Here is a 19,710-nt window from a genome sequence, read left to right as displayed (position 1 = left end):
ATGTGTTGAAATGGGGCGTTGGAAATACGTCCTCTGCTCTTCTTCTTTTGACTTGTCTTCTTTTTACACAGATTTCACCCGTTAACTCTTAGGTGTTTTTATCTTGACCAGCGTACTAGTTAGAGGGTGTTGTCTTAATGCAATTCCAATTGCATCAGTCCTAAAACGTTTTTTAACGGGAACGTTTTTCTTGTTTAGTCTCTCTCTAGACTCCTTTTCTGGTGGGGAGATGTTTTTGCAGATGGATTGTATGCCTGTGACGTGTGCGTGCAACTAAGAACTGCTTATCGAGATGATCAGGGAATTATGGTACATGATGTTCTCTTGTCTTCACTGTATTTAGTCGCCAAAGAGAGTTTCATTTAATTCCCATGACTTGATTTCCTTTTCAATAGATTGATGTTCTGATGACTTCAAAGAGTCGACTTCTCTGGTTATATGAGTTCGTCAGACATTTGAACCCTCACGTGGACTATTACACTCCAAATCCCTTTGACTTCATCACTCCATTCCATCTCCCTTTCCTCTTCTTTCTTTGAAGGTTAAGGATCCTGTACAATTATCAGAGACGTATACAAAGAAGAGACGATTTAAAGTTGATATTATTTGCCTTCTACCCCTGGAAACAGTTTCCCGTGTGATATTTTGTGAGTACGACATAATTACTCTCTTTTAAAGCTGTAACGGGATCTTTGTCGTTCACATGGAAATCAGACCTCAAGGTTTCTTGAAAAGGCAATGACACTTTTTCTCAGGGTTTATAAAGTGATCGCGGGTTTTTGGGATAAAATGAGGAGGAAAGCCTGTTGATCGAGAGCCATGGATAATTTTCTCGGGTAAGACACGCTACACTCTCCACCAAGGAGTATAAATAGGTACCGTGGAACAGTCCGGTGAACCCGAAAACTGCAGGGTCGGGAGCGAGGGGCCAAAGCTGCGATGTACTAGCATCCCTACTAGGGAAAATGGCAAGATTTCTGTTTTTTTTTTGTCTTTCCATGTCTTCGAAACTTTTACCTTGAATGGGGCACTGAACTTGTTCATGTCTCTTTTTTTTTGGTTTTTTATTTCTCTCTCTCTCTCTCTCTCTCTCTCTCTCTCTCTCTCTCTCTCTCTCTTTACGTCTAGTTCCCTGTCATTTTTCGCTGTTCCGATTACCCAGACTTCTCAAGTGGCATTCAGTAGAAACATTTTTCCTTATGAGTGACTATCGAACCAGTAAACCAAACCGCCTGCGGGCTTCCAAACTGATTCTGTACTTGAGTGTGGCCATGCATTGGGTTGCTTGCTTATACTACGCCATCTCTGAGTATGAAGGACTGGGGACTAATGACTGGGTGTACACAGAAACCGTGAAAGGCGGTGATCCACTCTCCAGGTCAGTGGTTTATGCAGTAAAAAGTTAACTCCGAGGCAATTATATTTTCAGGAATAAAGTACTCTGAACGTCTTAGCTAGGTATCATATTTAAGGGTTGCAATAACTTTTTCTACAAGCGACTGCCGATGGTGTGATGGACGGATGTGCCCGTAAAAGGGGCTGTAAGGCCCCTTTCCCCGAGGGGGATCTGGGGGTATGTTACCCCAAGAAAAAGATTAAACCTAGTACATTTCGTTATCTGGTAACCGAGTCGAATGGCGAAAGATAATGAACGCTTGTGACATCACTGATCCCAGCAGAAGGCGGTATGGATGTCAGAGAGGCGTACACATCTGACCGATTTGAGTAACAGAAGATAAAGGACGCTTTCCATATTGCTGATCATAGCAGTCAAGAAAAAAAAATATAAAACAAAACAAAACAAAAACAACAAAAAGAGAAGACAAAAAACTTAATATTTAAGCATCAGACTCGTCGTGAATCAACGACGTTAGTTCTACCAGAACGTAAAACATTTCACTTGTACCCAAAAAATGTAATCAATTCTTTTTGAGAACCCAAAGAATGTGTTCCACCGAGGATTTTGCTTCCAGAGAAACTATGACAGAACTGTTTATCGACATTTAGTATTTTGTGCTTCTGACAGGAAGTACGTGAAATCCTTTTATTGGTCTGTCCTTACTTTGATGACAATTGGAGAAACGCCAAGTCCCCAGACAAATCTTGTAAGTAAATCATAGACAAATGTCATTGACTGGGCCTCGAAGTAGTCCGGTTCATAACAACAAAGAGGGGAATTTGGAAAATTTCCAGCTTTTCTAACCTCGCGGATCGTCAATGCTACATATATCTCGAGCCTCAGGGAGACCAACAAGAAAAATTATATGAGAGATCCAGAGTAGTACCACTGTGTTACACTGATTTAGGTTCCATACCCATATAGAAGTTTAAAATAATAAGGTGCACTGACACAATTCAATTAAACAACGCAGTTAATATTTGAGATATCTTAGGTAAAATAACACTCAGCAGTGATGCTGCTTCCATTGAATCAAACTTTCAGGACTCAAGGATCGGTCCGCACAAAACCTCCCCGGTCGTAATTTCCCATCATCCATAAGAAGCGAAGCATAGATATTCATTCATTTCCCACTTTCACAGAACCTTGACGAGAACTCCGTGTGCAAACTTGTACCCTTTACTATTTCCTTACGCATTAACCCCTCACACCCTAACTTGACTTGGCATATTCTCCACACTGCTCGCTATACCTTTCCTATGGTACGCACAGGGAGAATTTGTCGAGCAATCATAACCTTCCTTAGTAGGGGACCTTTTACTTTATTCTTGAGACGTGAATGTTTAGTGAGAAGTGATACTGAAAGGAAAAATTCAATGCTAGTTGTTAGGGATGAGAGATTAATGTAAGACCTCTCCACTTTTACAAGTCTCAGTCTGGCGTAATTGTTGCGTTCTCACTCGTATCACCTGCAGGAATATATTTTCACTGGCTGTATGTTTCTCCTGGGAATCTTTGTGTTTGCCACGGTTGTGGGCAACGTTGGTGACGTCATTAGCAACATGAATGCGGCGAGAACTAATTTTCAAGCGAGGTACGAAATTCTTTAGTTCGCACTCTACGATTGTAGGAGAGACGCGGTAGCGTGGTGTTTCAAGCAGAAGAGCCCAGACGAAAGGTCTCTGTTCGAGCCTTGGCTGGCTCATCGTGTAGTGATCGTGACACTTTTTTCTCTCAGAGCCTCTCCACATTTAGGAGTGTAAATGAGTAATGGTGAATTGTCAGGGAAACTTGATGATTTGCGAGAGTGACCCATCCAGAAGGTCAGGAATAGCATCATACTGAGTCGAATCATCTACTGAGACTCGGATAAGCTCTAGTAAGATTGAGTCATTAAGATTTCCCTTAACTCTGAAAATGATTTTTGTGTGTTAGGATGGATGCAATCAAGCAGTTCATGGAGCATCACAATGTACCTCACATGCTACAAACTCGGGTCAAAAGATGGGCTCATTACGCATGGAGCAGGTCTGTCACTAGAAAAGCACATAGAATCAAAACTTGTTTAAGTTTATTTTTCTGTTCTATTTTCGATGCTAGACACATTGTCTTCACACAAACATGACCAGTCACTTCAAGTTTATTTTCTTCCCCAGGACACAAGCCCTAGACGAAGGGGCGTCTTTGGAAATGCTCCCTGAGAGATTAAGAACTGAGATAGCCATTCATGTGCACCTAGACACGTTGCGAAAGGTACTGGTTATGCCTTGGGTGGTTAACGTCTTAAACCCGCGCATCAGTGTGTATGTTCTCCATGCTGATCATACTTTAGCTCTCTAGTGGTTGATTGTGTTCAGGGAAAGGTGCCGACTCCCTTCGAAAACTATTTGCGCAAAACATTTTATTTCGTGTTTCCAAACTTTTGTTTTTACCGCTCTCACAGGTGAAGATCTTCAAGGACTGCGAACAAGGCCTGCTATGTGAATTGGTACTAAAACTTCGACCGCAAATTTTTTCCCCTGGAGACTATATCTGTCGTTGTGGGGAAATAGGTAAAAGATTATGGAACGTGTTTAGATTCAAATGTCTGGGAGCACTCGTATTCATACACCAGGGGGAGTAGCAATACTTATCGTTACTTGGTGTTACAGAATCTGGAATAAGCTAAGGAGTCGGTCTTGTTTATATATATTGTGCCTCTAATTGTAAAATGAATTTTAAGGAAAATCTATGGTCGGTATTTATGTGATATGTTTAAGAGGACTTTTTGGGGCTTAGTTACAGACAGAATTCTTTATTACCTGTAATCTCTGTTGGTCCTTTTCCCACCAGGACGGGAAATGTATATTATCAACAACGGAAAAGTTGAGGTAAGGCAACGTCAAAAATTCCGCAACCTGTACTATTGTGATTGTTTTTGTAATTTCAAACATACTCATGCGTGAAATAAGAAACAACAGGGAACGTAAATGACTGTGAATATATGAAAATCATATATGTGAACTGCGGATAAAGACGTGAATTTGAAAGCGGTCTTCGCAGTAATGAACACTATTTGAGCAGTAGTGAATTAAGGCCTGAAAAAACAAGTCAGGTCTGTACGGGATTTGAACCCATGACCTGTGCGATACCGCTGCAGTAACCTATCAAGTTAGCTAACAAGCCAAATGGGAGCTGATCATTATGTTGGTTCCAAATAAGCCCGCGAAGTGATGAATAAATGACCGTGAATATATGAAAATCATATGTGATCCGCACTAGGCGTACAGGCTCTCTTGCATTCAAGAAGTGGTCGGGCTGGTCAGCAAAACTTTTCATTCATTGCGCGATACTGAAAATTCTATCAGAACCGAAGTTGCCAATTTAACAAAAATCCTCAATGGCCCACAGGGCCCACACTACTGCGTCAATTGAAATGCTTAACGGCCTTGAAAACCTTCAGCAAGGCTCAGAATTATACTGATATGACGCTCTTAACCTGCTGGGTTGCATGGCACTCGCCGTGGGGAATATTCACTAAGTTACGCATTACAAAGATCAACTTTTCACGGTGGTAGATTACGTAAGAAACTTTGGAAATGCGGCCAAAAAAAGGTTTAAAGAGGGCAACCCATTGGGTGGCGTACTATTTTACAAATCCAAATCCAATAAACCGTTGGGATTACGAGGCTGAGATATAGTTTTAGTCGGGATCGCGGGATGGAAGAACTCTATTGGGGACCCTCTATTGATGTTACACTGCTCTCCCGCCTCTCTCCAATTCTCTCCTCTCTGGAATTCTCATTCTACAGTCTTTCTTCATTACAGGTAGTAATACCAGACTCAAACACTGGCGAGGAGGTTGTGGTAGCTTCCCTCACAGAGGGTAACTATTTCGGGGAGATAAGCCTGTTAAGACTTGACGCCGGTAAAAACAGGTTAATGAAGAGTGATCACTTTTAGTGGCACAAGCTTTATCATACCATTTATTTCTGACGCACCTAAAAGTTTAAATGAAGTAGGTTATTTTTTTTTTCTTTGAACCATATAGACGCTCTGCCGATGTGCGTTCAGTGGGTTACTCGGAATTGTTGTGTCTCTCTCAAAAGGACCTAATGGAGGTAAGATCTCACATCTTGTACTTTCTTTCAATTCCTTCAATTTTTCCCCCCTTTTAAGTGTTTAACAGTTATTGGTTTGAACCTGGGAATAACTATCGATCGTGTAGTGGAATCGTCTGGTTTAGGGTAGTTTATAATCGGAGTGCCATTGGTGACCGTACATTATGTTTCAACAAACTTAGTGGAAATCATCGTCAAATCAATGTATTAATCAATTTTCACGAATCAGACTTGAGACAAAACGATGACAAAAGAATCCTCTTCTGGCTCTGGTGTTACGTATAGCAGGTACTCTCGCCAATAAGAGTATTTTTCATTTAATAAACATTAAATAATATATTATTTACAGGCCTTAGAGGAGTATCCTGAAGCTAAAAAAGTACTAGAAAGTCAAGGGCGAGACAGGTAAGAAACTAACTTTGTTCGGCGAGACAAGGGAGAAGTTTTGGACGGAAATGTTTAATTTTCCTTTTCTGTTTGTTGTTGTTGTTGTTGTTGTTTTCTTTGTCCTCTGTTTGTTTGTTTTTACTTTTCCTCTCTGTTGTAATCGGAATTTAGCATGAAAGATAGATGCGTTTTCCCTTGGAAACCTTTTAAATTTTAATCTTTAGTTTTAGTTTCACCTGTAGGCTTAAAAGTTTTCTCGTTCTAGATTACAGAGGGCAAGGTCGAGTAACAATCTCTCAATACCCCATCCTGATTCAGAGAGAGAACAATTTCGTAATCTAGAATTCAACTTCGGTAAGTAATTTTTTAATTAATCTAGCCATAACACTGTTTCGTGATTGGGGTATGATGCTTGTTGAGCAAAACGACGGCTGCGAATGAGATCACATGATAGAGTATCGTAAAACCAAAACCATAGTATCATCACCGGCCAATCAGGACTGAGGGAAATATCGGAAGGAGCCAATCAGAACTCAAAATCAAAACAAGCCAACCCTCTGGAGCGCAGGAGCGCAGGAAAACGCGAGTAACCACGTTGTGATTGGCTGATAAAGTGGCGCGAGTTTCTGGACCAATCACAGAGCAAAGTAAAGCAAAACCAATGCAATCCAGGATTGCGTTCGACATTCAGTTGAAATACCTTTACATCAAGAGTAAGAGTAACTTGAGAAGGTCTACCCGTGGAAGAAAGACCTGTTAGTTGAAATTTCCTCACAGGTGGGCTCTTTCTAGAGCATAAACTTAAGAAGTATTGCCTCCATAATGGAGAGCATTATAGCTGATGTGCTAAAATGGTCGAAACTGGGAAATTGGTGATAAAAGTTTCAATATTGAAAATAGTTTTGAGAGTTTACAATGTAACAATAATACTGATGTATGTAATGTGTTTTGATAGCAAAAATGATTTCATTCTCTGATAAAACGTATTAACTGCGATTCTCGTAAAGTGTCTTTTGGAATGACGAGAGAGGCAAGAGTGGCAAGTACTCAAGAAACAATTCTTTTTCATTTCAATCATCCATCTATAGCGAGGGAAATCAGCATCGTCAAAGAACTCTTAGAGGAAATTAAAGAAAGCAAAAAGGAGGTGGGTAAAAATTTCTCGCACCTTTTTATAATACTGAAATGAAAAAAGTGGAGCTACAGTTAACAGACGGACGGAGGGATGGTGGGGCTTTTGTCGAGCTTTAAATACATTTGAATCCTTCGCGAGGTTCGATGAATTTGTACAGCTGCCTAGATGTGTCACTTACAGCTGAGACCTACTTAAATGAAGAATTTTAAACTCATCATTTGAGTGTTGACTGGTTGATTTTTCAGTTCTATAAATGCGAGCCAGTAAGGAGTCTTAGAGAAGAGGTATGCTGTTTCCTTCAATGTGGTTCATAGTCTCTCTAGCAAGCTTAAATTGATATTACCCAATTATCATTTCCTGATTTACTCGCAATTAATGTACGTGCACATGTAGTGGCCTTCACAAAATCGAAAGTGTAGGATGGGATTATTTTCTGAAGCGCTTTGGGAGCAGTCAGTTAGTCTACTGCACCTGATGGAACGCTATTCATCGCAGGTACCATCTCAGCATTTCGTCAGATTTCCTTGGCAGTTTGCCTGTTCCCATTTATAATCCTGGGTGGAGAAATGCAATGTGATAAGAAGTGGCTGGGGATCTAACTTTGTCCCAGACCTTTCGATTAAAAGGCCACCGCGCCTCCTACAGTTTGCATGATGAGGTAAACAAAAGTATTTCGACAAATAATCAGGGTTTATTATAAATTACCCCAAAACTGATTTGTTAAGTACTAAATAGTAGCGTCAAAGCTGAGGGCGAGTGTATCTCTGATATCGCAATTACGGAGCCACACGCTTTCCCATGGTGTGCATTCTTTTGACAGATGATCGACTAATGAATGTGGAAGTAACGCTAAAGGGTCATTAAAGCAAACTTCCTCTTCGTCCTTGTGTTTCCCTTGCCTCCATTCCATCCCTTGAAAAGAAATTTAGTTGCTCTCTCGACTTTCCCGCTACTTCAAACATCTAAGATGGTGACAAAACTTTTCACAAAGAAATAGTAAGCGTTCGCTTTTTGCTCTGCCGGCTCCTGTGTTTGCATTGACAGTTATGAAATGTTTACCTAGCTTCTTTTGCGCTTTTCGATGACTGGTCGTTGTCCATATCTTTGTTTGCCGGTAGACTAGAATTTATAGTTAGCTAGAGGCATGTCTGCCTGGTAAAAGTAACGAGGAACCGCTTTTTATAACCTCGCTCGATGATTGGTGTAGAAAACTCGTGTCCCCTCTCAACCAATCATGTGCATAGCTATGACCAATCTCGACCAGTTCATTCGCGTTTTCCGTCGCACGCAGGCCCTATGCCTTTGAATTTTACTGAGTTATCATTTGCTTTGTGATATTCTTATTTGTCCCGACTGGCTTTTGTGATAACTTTGGATTTCATTTTAAGACACTGACGAAAAGCGCTTTAAAATCAGGTTTGGTTTGGTTTTTAGTGCCTAAACTTGAGGGTTCAAATAGAGACGCAAATGGAGGAAATAGAAGAAATTAAACAACAGCTCGCACTGCGAAGTAGATCACCAAATGACGAAAAGAGCCGAAGAAGGTCAAGTGCAGAAGCAAAGACTGCGAGAAGACTGATCGATAAAGTTATTTCAGCCGCAAAAGTAGCTGCGTCACATAATTCTACTAAAACCTTTCAAGAAAGGGATGTTGAGAGTAAGAGTCAACTTAGAACAAGTGATAGTGAATTGCGGCAAAGAGAGGGAATTGCTCGAGACGATGTCCCTGATATATTCGTAGAGAATGATATCGACGGAAGGTGTTATCTTGGACCGCGTAGAAGATCATTATTTGATAACAATAACAATGATGAAGTTGTGCAAGATGTGACTTTCAAGACATAAAGTAGGCCTTTCACGAGACGTCTCAAAGCATTAATTTCAAAACTAGAGTGATTTTGAAGCCTTTAAGGTTTAGCGCGGGGTGTTATTTTGAAAGTGACATGTTTTAGAACTCGGAAATGTCCCATAAGACAGCCGAAGATTCGACGCTTTCGATGGAGATATCGAGGAGATCGCGAAATAGACTTAAATGATTAAAATCTCTTCACGGATTAGAGAGAAGTTGCTACAGTAAATTTAGTCGAGCTTACAAAAAACGTTAATTTGGCAGAGATGTCTCCTTCAGAGTGCACCAGTAGTTCATAAATGGGCCAAATGGAAACCGCGAATATTTGCAAATTAACTAGTTGGTATGAATACACCGTAAGCTATTTTTCCCGAATGACGAACACCACCATGCTAGATTTTTCCCTTTTTAATCACTTCTTGTTTGCAGACAGATTTGGTTTTGTTATAATTGTTTTGTATCAGACATAAACACAAGTGGGAGGGTAAAAACGTGTGAAAACAAAAAAAATAATGACGATATGAAAGCGTTGATTTTGATCCGTGGTAAGCGTTTTACAACACGAAAATAAATAATCTAGAAAAAACAAACTTAAATCGTCAATTTGGATAACATTGGAATGCAGCGACAATAAGGGCGCAGGAGAGATTAGTGAACCTATTCCTGTCTGAGTTAGGCAACATATAATAAATCACATATTTGGACATCATGTGCCATAAAGGCTAAAGGTTACCACTGAAAGTCATCAAATCTAGCCAACAAAAATCTAATTCATTCAGACAACTCGTATAGTACTTGAGCACGCGACGGAACTCAAATTTTGAGCCTGTCTTCTCGAAGATGAGTTTGAATTATCAAACGAGGAATAACTCACCATATATTTAGCTCGTAATGCGCTTTGTGGTAATCTTGAACTGACTGAGGCAGACATTAGGAATCATAACCCAGTTTTTAAGACATTTTACCCAACTTTTTCAATTAAAAGACTACGTCTCGGTTGGTAAGTTTACCTTTTGACGATAGATGCGCCTGTTTGATTAATACGCAAGTCAGTATTGCTTTGAAGGTCAATGACAAGAAAGCTGTAATTTTAGGATTATCTGGTGGCTAAAATTATCTGAGAGCCATTGATCTCCTACTTCCAATTATTGAATTTTAATACACCTTAACCGGGACTAAAAAACTCCGCCTCTGTATTTTTAATGTAAACTCAGGATGTAGAGGCGAGGTGGTATTTTCGTTGATATGGTAATAACTCATTTATTCGTTCTCGCCTGGCTCTCGAGGAGTTGACCTCAAAAATATGCGCGATAAAACGAACCTGACTTTTTTTTAGCAATCCAAGCACGCGATTTGGAAAAAATCCGTAATCCTATTGATTTCTGATACGTGTGTTTATTTAGAGAGAGACGCATAAAACGTTTGATGGTTTTATAGAATTCTTTTAGCGCTTTTGTCAATAAGCCGCTTGCGCCCTTCAAGTGACTCGTCTAAAATTTTAGGCCACCCCAGGAAAACAATCTTGCACAAGATGATATATTTAAAAATAGGATACGCTTAGTCTATATATTTTGCAAAATTACACAGAGTGAGTCGAAAAGGCGCTTTTCAGCTACAAAAATTACGGAAATTGAATATAACTAGAAAAGGAAACATGAAGCCAGGGAGAAGTATTTCCACGATGGAAAAAAATGGACTTGGAGAGAATTGCGTGTTGTTAAGTGTGGAAACGAAATCCGTAAACAAGGAATTCTGGAATGAGGCACAAAAGGAGACCAATTTGAGGGTTTGTTTCCTGTTCATTGTTTTCTTCTTTGAAAATTAATGAGATGTCCTGAATAAAACTGAACAATTTCGTGTGGTGACAATGTTTACGTTGCTAAAGTGATATTTGACATTGGGAGTCTGTTTTTGAAAAGCACTCAAAAGTCAGGAAGTGTGAGATGACAAGTGTTTTAGACGCGATAAAAATACAATTTATATGATAAATAGCCTTGGTATGTCTTAAAAACTCAAAATGAAAGAGGTTCTGAAATAAAGTCACGTAATGATACTGGAAGATTTTTTCCGAAGATTAGGTAAATACGGGATCTAATTGCACGGCCCTACACCGCATAGGAATAGAAAGAGAAAGAAAGAGAGATATCCCTACTCCGGTTTCGTAAATAATTTTTACACTTACGTGTTTAAAAAGTCTCAAGTCCCTTTCAGCGCTGAATCAACAAGTCTTGGCGGGGGTTATATTGATTCGTCCACAAAAATTTGGCTCCATTTCGACGTTGGTGAAAGTTTTCGTTTAATTCTAGGATGGACAGTCTTCTCCATTCATTGAGGTCGTTCTGACTTGTTAGCTAGTTTGGTCTGTTAATTTGGTGCTCAACTAAGAAATTTCCCCTAATAAATACGGGAGTCCCTCAGAAATTTTATTTTCCGAAATCCCTTTCTTCTTTTTCACCAAAGTTCATCAACAAATTTCCTTTTGCCAAAGTGACAAAGACAACAAGACTGCATTATCACATTAAGGAGTATTAGTTTCATACTAATGAAAGAATTATTCACAGTCAAAAGATTTCACGGGTTGCCATCGCAATAAACTTCAATTTAAAGAGCTGAATTGTCTGCCAAGTTTGTGTTGTCGTATTTTCGAAAGTGACGTTGTGAAGAATCAATTCAGGATATCACTTTCATCACGAAATTAAATGTGCTTCCGAGGCTAATTGCATGTGCTTCAAATCTGCGGTCACAATTACAAGCTTTTAACCAGACCATGTGCTGCCTTAAGGAGTCTTTAATTGCACATTTTCACAAACAACAACCCTCGACCAATAAAACACTGCCTTCTATTTGTACATTGTTTGGCGTCTTAAGGCCTCATATTACGTGAAAGAAGCCACTTAAGCCCTTTTCGGCAGCCATTCTTTGCGTTCAGTGCTCACGCCTAGGTTAACCGCAGATTTAGAACGACAGAAAGTATAACTTCTCGAAAGCTTAAAAGGAATCGGCGCCCAAACACCCTTTCGCTCATTGTGTAAACAAGGCACACGCGCGAGAGTGCACCATGGCACTGAGTTCACAACTACGACGTGGTGCTGTAATTGGTTTTGCTTCAGCTATTTATTTCGCGGCTGATGTGCTGCAGTTTTGTTCTTTAAGCAATGTTTGATTTTGTACTTACGTCTTGCACAATCTTTTTGATAAGTGAATCTAAAGTACGCTCAGTAATTATGGTATAACGAAGGGGCGGGCAGGCAACACTGAATTGAAATAGCAACCTCAAAGAGCTCGCGTTTTATGTACTCAAAGGGTTTGTAACTGTCGAACGTAATGACAGTTTTAACAATAGAAAAGTTTAAGAAAAATTGCTGTGAAATCAAAGGCATTAACGACTGCCACGGAAGCTCTAATTTTCAAATTTCAAACTACTTCCAATCGCCCGTCACCGGAAAAAAACCTCAGCAATAACATCAAGTATGCTACTACTGGCGAAGGCAGACTTGATCACAATACATCTAATTAATGTTTCTCTTTACGTCTAATCGCGTGTTGACAAGCGACAGTGACAAATCGTTGATAAAGCTGCCCGAAAAAGGATCATTTGATCAGCTAGTGACATAACATGACTGTCACACTCTTCACACTTAAGAACTACGGCCACTCCCACTGAAACTGACACATGTCTCTTCCATTTCAACCCTTACGCATATTTTAGAGCGAGAGCTACAATGATCGACTTAATGAAACCCTAAATTCAGTACCTCTCTCGATAGCCGGATACTCGGTCGAAATGAGTTCGTTTTCGATAGACAGTATTCTCGCTCTTGAGGAGAGCAAGTGTGGAAGAAGGCAAGGAAACGAAACTCGCAAAAATGTAACTAGCCTGAGCCTTGAAGAACTTCGAGACCAAGAGATCAGTACGTCTAAGTGTGAAGAACGTAACAGTAGTTCTCCAGATTCAAGTCCAGCTCGTGGAACGGAACAATCTTCTTACGAAGGTACAGACCCGGCTAACATCCCCATATTTCCCTCGCAGTTTAGTTGTCTTCAATCGGCTCTATAAATTCTATTTTTGTCGATAAGTGGAGACTCAAGTGTCACAATCGCAATATTCTACTTGCCATATTCTTAAATTGCGCATCAAGTACTTAACCAAGGGTTACATGTAAAAGAAAATTTTCATGTTTTGGATTTTACACGAGACACATAAACAAACTCAGCAAGAAAGTGTAATCACGCAAGAAATGCATCGCGCAAAATCAAATTCACGAAGCGTGCGAAAAATTTGCGTCAGTGTTCCGCGTTCCTGCATTCTGTTTTTCAGTTCGCCGATCGTCATTTCCGTTTTTAACATTTTTCTTCCTTTTATTTTAGCTGATTCTACAGAGAGACTCGATGTAGAGGATTTTAGCAACGAAAACGAAAATGACCCAGAAACGGAAATTCCCAACACTAAAAAGCGAAAACGAAGAGTGCTATTCTCTAAGGCGCAGATCTTCGAACTTGAGAGACGCTTTAGACAGCAACGGTACCTTTCTGCGCCAGAACGGGAACAGTTAGCTCGACTTATAAACCTCTCTCCGACACAAGTAAAAATATGGTTTCAGAATCACCGGTATAAATTCAAGAAGCAGATCGGGGATAAAGGACATCTTGCGAGCGAGGCCTTGCCTTTCATGAGCCCAAGACTTGTTCCCGTCCCTGTTCTTGTACATGAAGGCCAGCCTTGTTATAGACATAGAACTTTAACCACTCCAAGGCAGGAATTCAGTAATGGATTCTCCGGTTATCCTCCAGTGCCTTTCCTGTACTCGAGCACCGGCGCTGTATACAATAATCGCTTCTGGGGCTTTTCTTAGATTAGAGTAATGCTTTAGTAAATAGCGTTCGAGTCAGTTATTTTGACGCTACTAACGCAACCAAACATCTAATCCCGTTCGTGTTTATACAACTTAGCTGTTACTCTAGGGGTTAATATTTCGTATTCCATTCAACATTAGACGTTTTGTGTAATACCTTCAAGATTATCGCTTTTTAACATTCAAAATTTGCCAGACAAGTCTGTGATGAAACAGAACAGTCAGTGTTCTTAAGCTGGTGGCCCAGTTTACTTTGAAAAAGCTTTAGGGTTAAGCTTCGTTTGAAGAGTTCTTGAAGTTTCGCCATGTGCAACACTAGCTTATGTACAAAAGATTACCGGTCATATCTATTTGTATTCCTGCTCATGAAATACTTCATTCTCAGCCGACAAGGACTCTAAGAACAGAAGTCTTAAGATTCTCACCATAGGCGCGAAACATTTGATAAATCCTCACTGCTGGGTGTTTATTGTTGAGAGTTTTATTGTCTTCAAGTCAAACTGCCCTGTGACAACGGCTCGGTTTAACATAGAATTGCAATATTTGCCGAGATCTTGGCAAACAAGTTGTATATGGTCATAAGATTTTGTAATCTACTAAGTAATATGTAAGAGCCACTGACAAACTCAGGGATTAGGATATCCTTTTCTACTGGCCATTAAATAACAATAAACTTCTCAGTGTACGAAAAGAAATCAACCGGACGCAGTTTGCGCCAACAAAGAAACGATTTTTTATTGTTGTTAGTCTCCTTTGCGTGGGTTTCTTCGGACATGATCAACGTCTATTATAGGATCTCAAACCTCGTTGGAAAAAAAAAGGGATTTAAAGATGTTGGGAACGTGATGTTATCTCTTTAGGCGGAGCGTTGCGGCGATTCTTAAGCTCTACGTATTTTCGCGGTAATAGGGATAAGTAATGATAAGAGTGCATTCGTTATAACCTTGGTCCGGAGAGATTGGCGCGGAACTCTATCTTAAGTGCCAAGCGCGGTCTTCATCTCAACTGTCGCTTTAAAATAGAACTGATTTGCGACTTGTTTGGACTTATCTTTGCGGAGGAGGCGGCTATATCGACCAAAGCCGGGCGAGCGGGAAAACGAGAGAAAGACCTTTTCTTCAAGGGGTGCGTTGAGCATTGCGCGCAATATTCATATCGATGTCAACAACCATTGTTTGACGTTCAAGGAAAATTTCCAAATTTGCAGCTTAACGCGAGTGTTTACAGAGCTCTGGTTTGCGTTAAAATGATTAACTAGGAGTTAATCTTCAAAATTGAGTCTTCAAGGCCAGGTTTAAGCGATTACGCTTAGAAAATTAGAGACATTTTAGAATTCCAGTGTCGCTAAGTATTTCAAAAGGTAGCTACTTACAGTATTGACAGGAAAATAGTAAATAAAGAAATACAGTTTAAAAGTAATAAAGGGCTTTTGTAACTCCGCTTAATAGAATATACACCAATAGTCATTAATTCAAGATTGGAATGATAATTTTTGCTAGAAATAAATCGAGAAATCTATGCGATATCTCGACAGGTATGTTCAAATTTGCTCCACGAGTACACACAGCTTGTAGCGGTTTAGAATAACAAAGAACGTTTACAAAGTTCATCACTTCAGCTGTCTTGATTTATCTGCGTTTGGTGCTGGGAACCTAAAATGTTTTTAAAACACACGAGCACATCCACTCAAGGCTAAAAGCCCCCCAAACCCCCAATCTTTTCAAATTATCTTAGCGTTTGAACTGGAATGACTCCACTGTCAAATTGGAAAGTTATAATTCCTTTTTTGACCCTGTGTGATTAACTGTTTTTTCTTCATGAAAGGTGATTCATATGCAAGCCCTGATGTTCCAAAATTGTTACAGGTACTAAGTCACTTAACTTATTACTGCTAAAGTTCAGTTTGAAATGACATTATCATATTAATACACAATGAAAAAAAAAAGGTTTTTTCAAATTCCTCTGTGGCGTTCATGAAGTACATGTTGGTCTCTCAGATAACTATTCATTTTCGAAAATTGATATCTCTTCTTTAGTCCGAGAGTTGTTGAAAAAGAAAGCATATCAGGAGATGTTACGCAGGTATCGCAGAAATTGATCTAAATAACTCCTGAGAAGTTTTACCGCTATTTGAGGTAACTTTTCATTCCATGACTCGCGTTTAGCTGTTGCGTCTTAACTCGTCTTGTTTTGGATCACAACTTTTCGTGTATTCTTGTTGTGTTCGGTGTGAACCAGCGAATCTGATATCTTACACAACTGCAACATTCTCCTAAAGCAAAATATTAAATGTCACCTCGAAAACTTAGTCCTAGAACACAAAAATTGTACTGAAGTTACATGATATGACATTTTTGTCTTTCACCATTGTAGTTCAGCTTTGATCAGGTGTAGTTGCTCATGTCAAGGCGTAGTTTCGCGTTGTATGACCGTTTTTGTTCTTGTACAGAATGAATGCGAGATAAACGTTACTGCGAGAAAAAATATTGAGTTTGCCGTCAATATTATCGTTCATGCTATTTTATGAGATCTGGCATGCAAGATTATTGGTAAGAGATAACGCACGCTAAGATGAAAAAGAATTTAAAAACATTAAAAACAATAATAAAATCTAAGACGCCTTAGACAAGTTACTCTCCTAGAAAGGAGACCTGTATCTGTAATGTATTTGGTTACTACGGGAAACTGATGCTGCAGTGATAGCACTGATGAATATCAGAGGATTTGCTGTGGTAATTCCCTTCCTTTGTAGATGATAAACTTACGCAGATAACCTTCTGCTGCCATCGGCCTTAAAAAAACACTGAAGAACCTCTTGGAGAGTGCATCTTCTTGTGATAAACAGATAGCTCTTCTTACGTTGCGTAATCCCTAGGAACTTTATGCGCGTCCAATGTTCTGTGAAGTGTTTACGGTCTTGCCCGCGGAATAATATCTACCATTCTTTTATCTCAAATGTTGCCTTTACTATCGTTGTTTAACGTTTGTTCGAGCTGCAACGTTGGAAAATACTCCCTGGAGAACCTCTGCCTTTTCAGTGAACAGTGCAAGTAATATCAATGTTTGCCTGCCCATACTTACAAGACAGCTGAATCCTTTGCTGAGCGGCTAAACGCATCTCACGTAGGGCGGAACCATACTTGTTCATTTGTAGCAAGTCTCGTTCATGAACGGATTAAATCAATAAAACACGTAGCTAAATACAAAAGAGTTTTATTTCTGTGGATGAGTGTTTTTATCTTTAGTACAATTCTGATAAAACAAAGGCTCTTAACATGGCCTTGAAACGGAAGGCCAACTAGGAGGAGGTTATCGTCAGTAAATCGAAGCATGTCAAACAGTTCTATAAACGAAAGCTTTGTAGTCCCAGATGGCAGAAGTACTTTTTGTTGAAAACCTTCAATTTGGTAGACGTAAAGGTGCGTGAGTATAACTTGAAACATCAGACACATTCGCATGTCCATCGGAGACTTCTGCCGGTGCCAAGTCAAGGTTTCTTCGGTATGTGCGCGCGCTTCACAAAAGACCAATGGTCCATGAAATTTATTTTGGTAGTTCCGTTCGTTGAATGTGCTAAACGACCCCCTTTGCTATTTGAGTGTCTCTAAATCTCTTCGAGGAAGGAAATATTTAATTATAGTCTGCCTGTCCCCCTCAGTGCATTTAACGGCTCACGTTCGAGTTGTACGAGAAAGTGAAGGGGGACAGAAGGGGGGAAGAAGACTGAGGGGGAATACAAGAAATATCCCTGGGAATTTCCTGTGTGAAATCCTTGGGAATTTTCTATGTGAAATCCCTGAGAATTTCCTGTGTGAAACAAGTGGTGAGCGATTGAGAACCTCTCAGTCTTCTGCCGGACTAAATGAAGTAGATACTCATGAAAAACAAAGAAAAAGCAAATGTGGGTTACAAAAGGCGGTAAAACGTGTGGTCTTCTAGACTCTTCTGTAATTTATCATTGCACGTCTCATTTTCCAAATTCATTATCAACGTCCCATATTTAAAAGAGCACCTGAAAAGCTTCGCGGGTTTCACCTGCTCTGCTTTCGGTTAAAAAACCAACTGTCATTCAGAACGTTTAGTGAATCACGTCATACAGACAAGATTGTTTCCTCGACACCTTGCCCAGAAATTTCCACGAAACATTACTATGTCAGAGAATCATGGACTCCCGAACGTTCGATACGGAAACACATTTGATTTCAGCTTTACCCACGCATCCATCTCAGTTACGTGGTTGTAAGTTCGGTAACGATTAGAAAAGATTTCTGAGAGTAAATAAAAAGCTATCTCGTTATCTTATTTGCTGAATTAGATGTCTCTTTGCGTTTCGAGATTTAGCTTTTATTTCCGTGATGTGTTGGTTGAACTGAATAAGGGTTAGACTGATTATTGATTAAGAGGATTTCAAGGGACATAAACCAGACAGGAGAATCTTTTTCAAATGTCTGGCTTTTCAATGCCATGAATTTTTTCTTCTCTACGAAAAGACCTAATTGTCGCCATGATGGCTATAAAAACAACGTCGACTTTCATCGTTAAAAGCTCTTGTCGAAAAGAGGATAACTCTGTCACCTCCTATTCCGCCCTTTCCCCTTAAATAAGATGGAAAAAACTATTGCGACTCTTACAAGACAAATGGCCAACCGTTCATTTTCCAAACGTTTTTTTTTTTTCATTTTGCCTTCTTTATTTTTTTATTCTTCTCTTAGCTCTCGGGCGAAAAGGTGAAGGGTTTTGGGATTCATCCAGAGGCTTATTTAAACCACCTTGTACAAATGGAACATACGTGCAAGTGCTGCTTAGTAGCTCTTATCATGATGGTGCCAACTTGGATTACAGTAATCCGTTATTTAACAAACAATAACACATGGAAGAGAGAGAGTTGCATAATAAATAACTTTTTTCGATTGGTAACGTACTAGGTTTTATACCTTTCATTCTTCAAATTTAAAACCAACTTGATTAATATCATGAACAGTGCAACTTGAAAGGAATGTTCAATTCATCAGTGTGGAGGTCACACACTAGGGCTTGATCCAGTTAAGAACCGCCTTGCACGGCAAAATAAAAAGAACCGCATGGAAGTACTATTTACGCTAATTTCTACACTTGAATTTTATCCAATTTTAAATTGTTGAAACTTCCTTGCACGAGATATTGAGCATGCTCAGTGACTTACGTTAGAGGAAGGTTTTATGTTTGTAAAATACTTTCTGAAAATTGGCCGTATTAAGGGTGATTGTGGTTTCCAATTGTTTTGGTTTTTTTTTTTCTTTTTTTTCTTCGCGATTTGAAGCGTTTTTTGGTCGTGACGTTATCAGATATAATAAACTTATAAATGATCTGCCTTTCGGCAGAGTTGAGATTAAGCCAGGCCTTTCTATTGGGTCAGTCCCCAATTGCCTCCTTTCAACAAAAAGGTGAGCGGAACGAGGTTGCGCTCTTACGTGTGAAACGTTCTAGTCAAGGAGTGTTGTTTTCAGCCCTAGCTTCCAAAACATCCGCCAATTTTTGTAAGTCTCAAATCCTGCCAAGCTGTTTGATATCTGAAACTTTGTTGACGTTCCTTCAGAAGACCATAAGCACTCTTTCTCTGGTCATCTTGACCTTCAACACCCTAACATTAGTATGCATATTTCTTACACTCTCCTCTCTTTGCTGGGCGATTATTTTCTTTACTCTCGCGGACCTGAATATCGGTGATGATACGTTAAGGATAAAAGAGATACCAGTTACGCCTATGGGTTTGTGGGTTATAAATTTCAACCGTCAAAATGTCGTACCACTGAATTTGTATGGAATTTCGAAGCGGCTGATATGCGATAGCCTTAGTCGGACAAGCATTTGTGTTAATAACTATTCCAGATCTTGATTTCTCTGAATGTGGTTGATTTGAGCTTTCCAGCACTGACTTCTTCAGCTGTGCTTGCTTCGAGGGCCCTTTTCCCCAGAGTTGAATTGAAATCTCGCAAAATTACTGATAT

The 19,710-nt window shown here is 39.6% G+C and overlaps 2 protein-coding genes across 11 annotated transcripts in view; both read left to right on the top strand.

Moving 5' to 3' along the window:
- The window catches only part of LOC113667301 (cyclic nucleotide-gated channel alpha-3), a 34,387-nt gene extending 24,927 nt beyond the window's left edge, over nt 1–9,460 (top strand). For 3 of the 10 annotated variants that reach the window (XM_089193222.1, XM_089193227.1, XM_089193223.1), the window contains 16 exons: nt 199–309; nt 542–647; nt 1,129–1,378; nt 2,027–2,105; nt 2,875–2,993; nt 3,335–3,427; nt 3,556–3,652; nt 3,843–3,951; nt 4,232–4,269; nt 5,207–5,316; nt 5,430–5,499; nt 5,849–5,904; nt 6,152–6,240; nt 6,894–7,033; nt 7,267–7,305; nt 8,456–9,460. In XM_089193222.1, coding sequence (XP_089049348.1) covers nt 199–309; nt 542–647; nt 1,129–1,378; nt 2,027–2,105; nt 2,875–2,993; nt 3,335–3,427; nt 3,556–3,652; nt 3,843–3,951; nt 4,232–4,269; nt 5,207–5,316; nt 5,430–5,499; nt 5,849–5,904; nt 6,152–6,240; nt 6,894–7,033; nt 7,267–7,305; nt 8,456–8,866 — 1,917 coding nt within the window. In that variant the 3' untranslated portion in view covers nt 8,867–9,460. Of the gene's footprint in view, nt 1–198; nt 310–541; nt 648–1,128; nt 1,379–2,026; nt 2,106–2,874; nt 2,994–3,334; nt 3,428–3,555; nt 3,653–3,842; nt 3,952–4,231; nt 4,270–5,206; nt 5,317–5,429; nt 5,500–5,848; nt 5,905–6,151; nt 6,241–6,893; nt 7,034–7,266; nt 7,306–7,516; nt 7,680–8,455 lie in introns of all 10 variants that reach the window. The other 7 variants (XM_027183112.2, XM_089193228.1, XM_089193225.1 and 4 more) reach the window with 5 other exon arrangements.
- Nucleotides 9,461–10,046: 586 nt separating this feature from the next.
- On the top strand, nt 10,047–15,146 carry LOC113667303 (homeobox protein XENK-2). The gene is made up of 2 exons (XM_027183114.2): nt 10,047–12,862; nt 13,239–15,146. Exons 1-2 carry the CDS (start codon nt 12,655–12,657, stop codon nt 13,721–13,723), a joined length of 693 nt encoding a protein of 230 aa, XP_027038915.2. The 5' UTR covers nt 10,047–12,654; the 3' UTR covers nt 13,724–15,146.
- Nucleotides 15,147–19,710: the final 4,564 nt, after the last annotated feature.

The sequence above is a fragment of the Pocillopora damicornis genome, chromosome 14, assembly GCF_964200805.1.
Source record: "Pocillopora damicornis chromosome 14, jaPocDami1.2, whole genome shotgun sequence".
In the NCBI taxonomy this organism is placed as follows: Eukaryota; Metazoa; Cnidaria; class Anthozoa; order Scleractinia; family Pocilloporidae; genus Pocillopora; species Pocillopora damicornis.
This window is presented reverse-complemented; position numbering and strand designations above follow the sequence as displayed.

What these genes read in the sequence shown, in the direction of transcription:
- LOC113667303 (XM_027183114.2), top strand. Translation starts at nt 12,655, where the DNA reads ATGAGTTCGTTTTCGATAGACAGTATTCTCGCTCTTGAGGAGAGCAAG. An exon ending in GGAACAATCTTCTTACGAAG is followed by an intron (nt 12,863 to 13,238) that starts GTACAGACCCGG and finishes CTTTTATTTTAG; the next exon opens with CTGATTCTACAGAGAGACTC.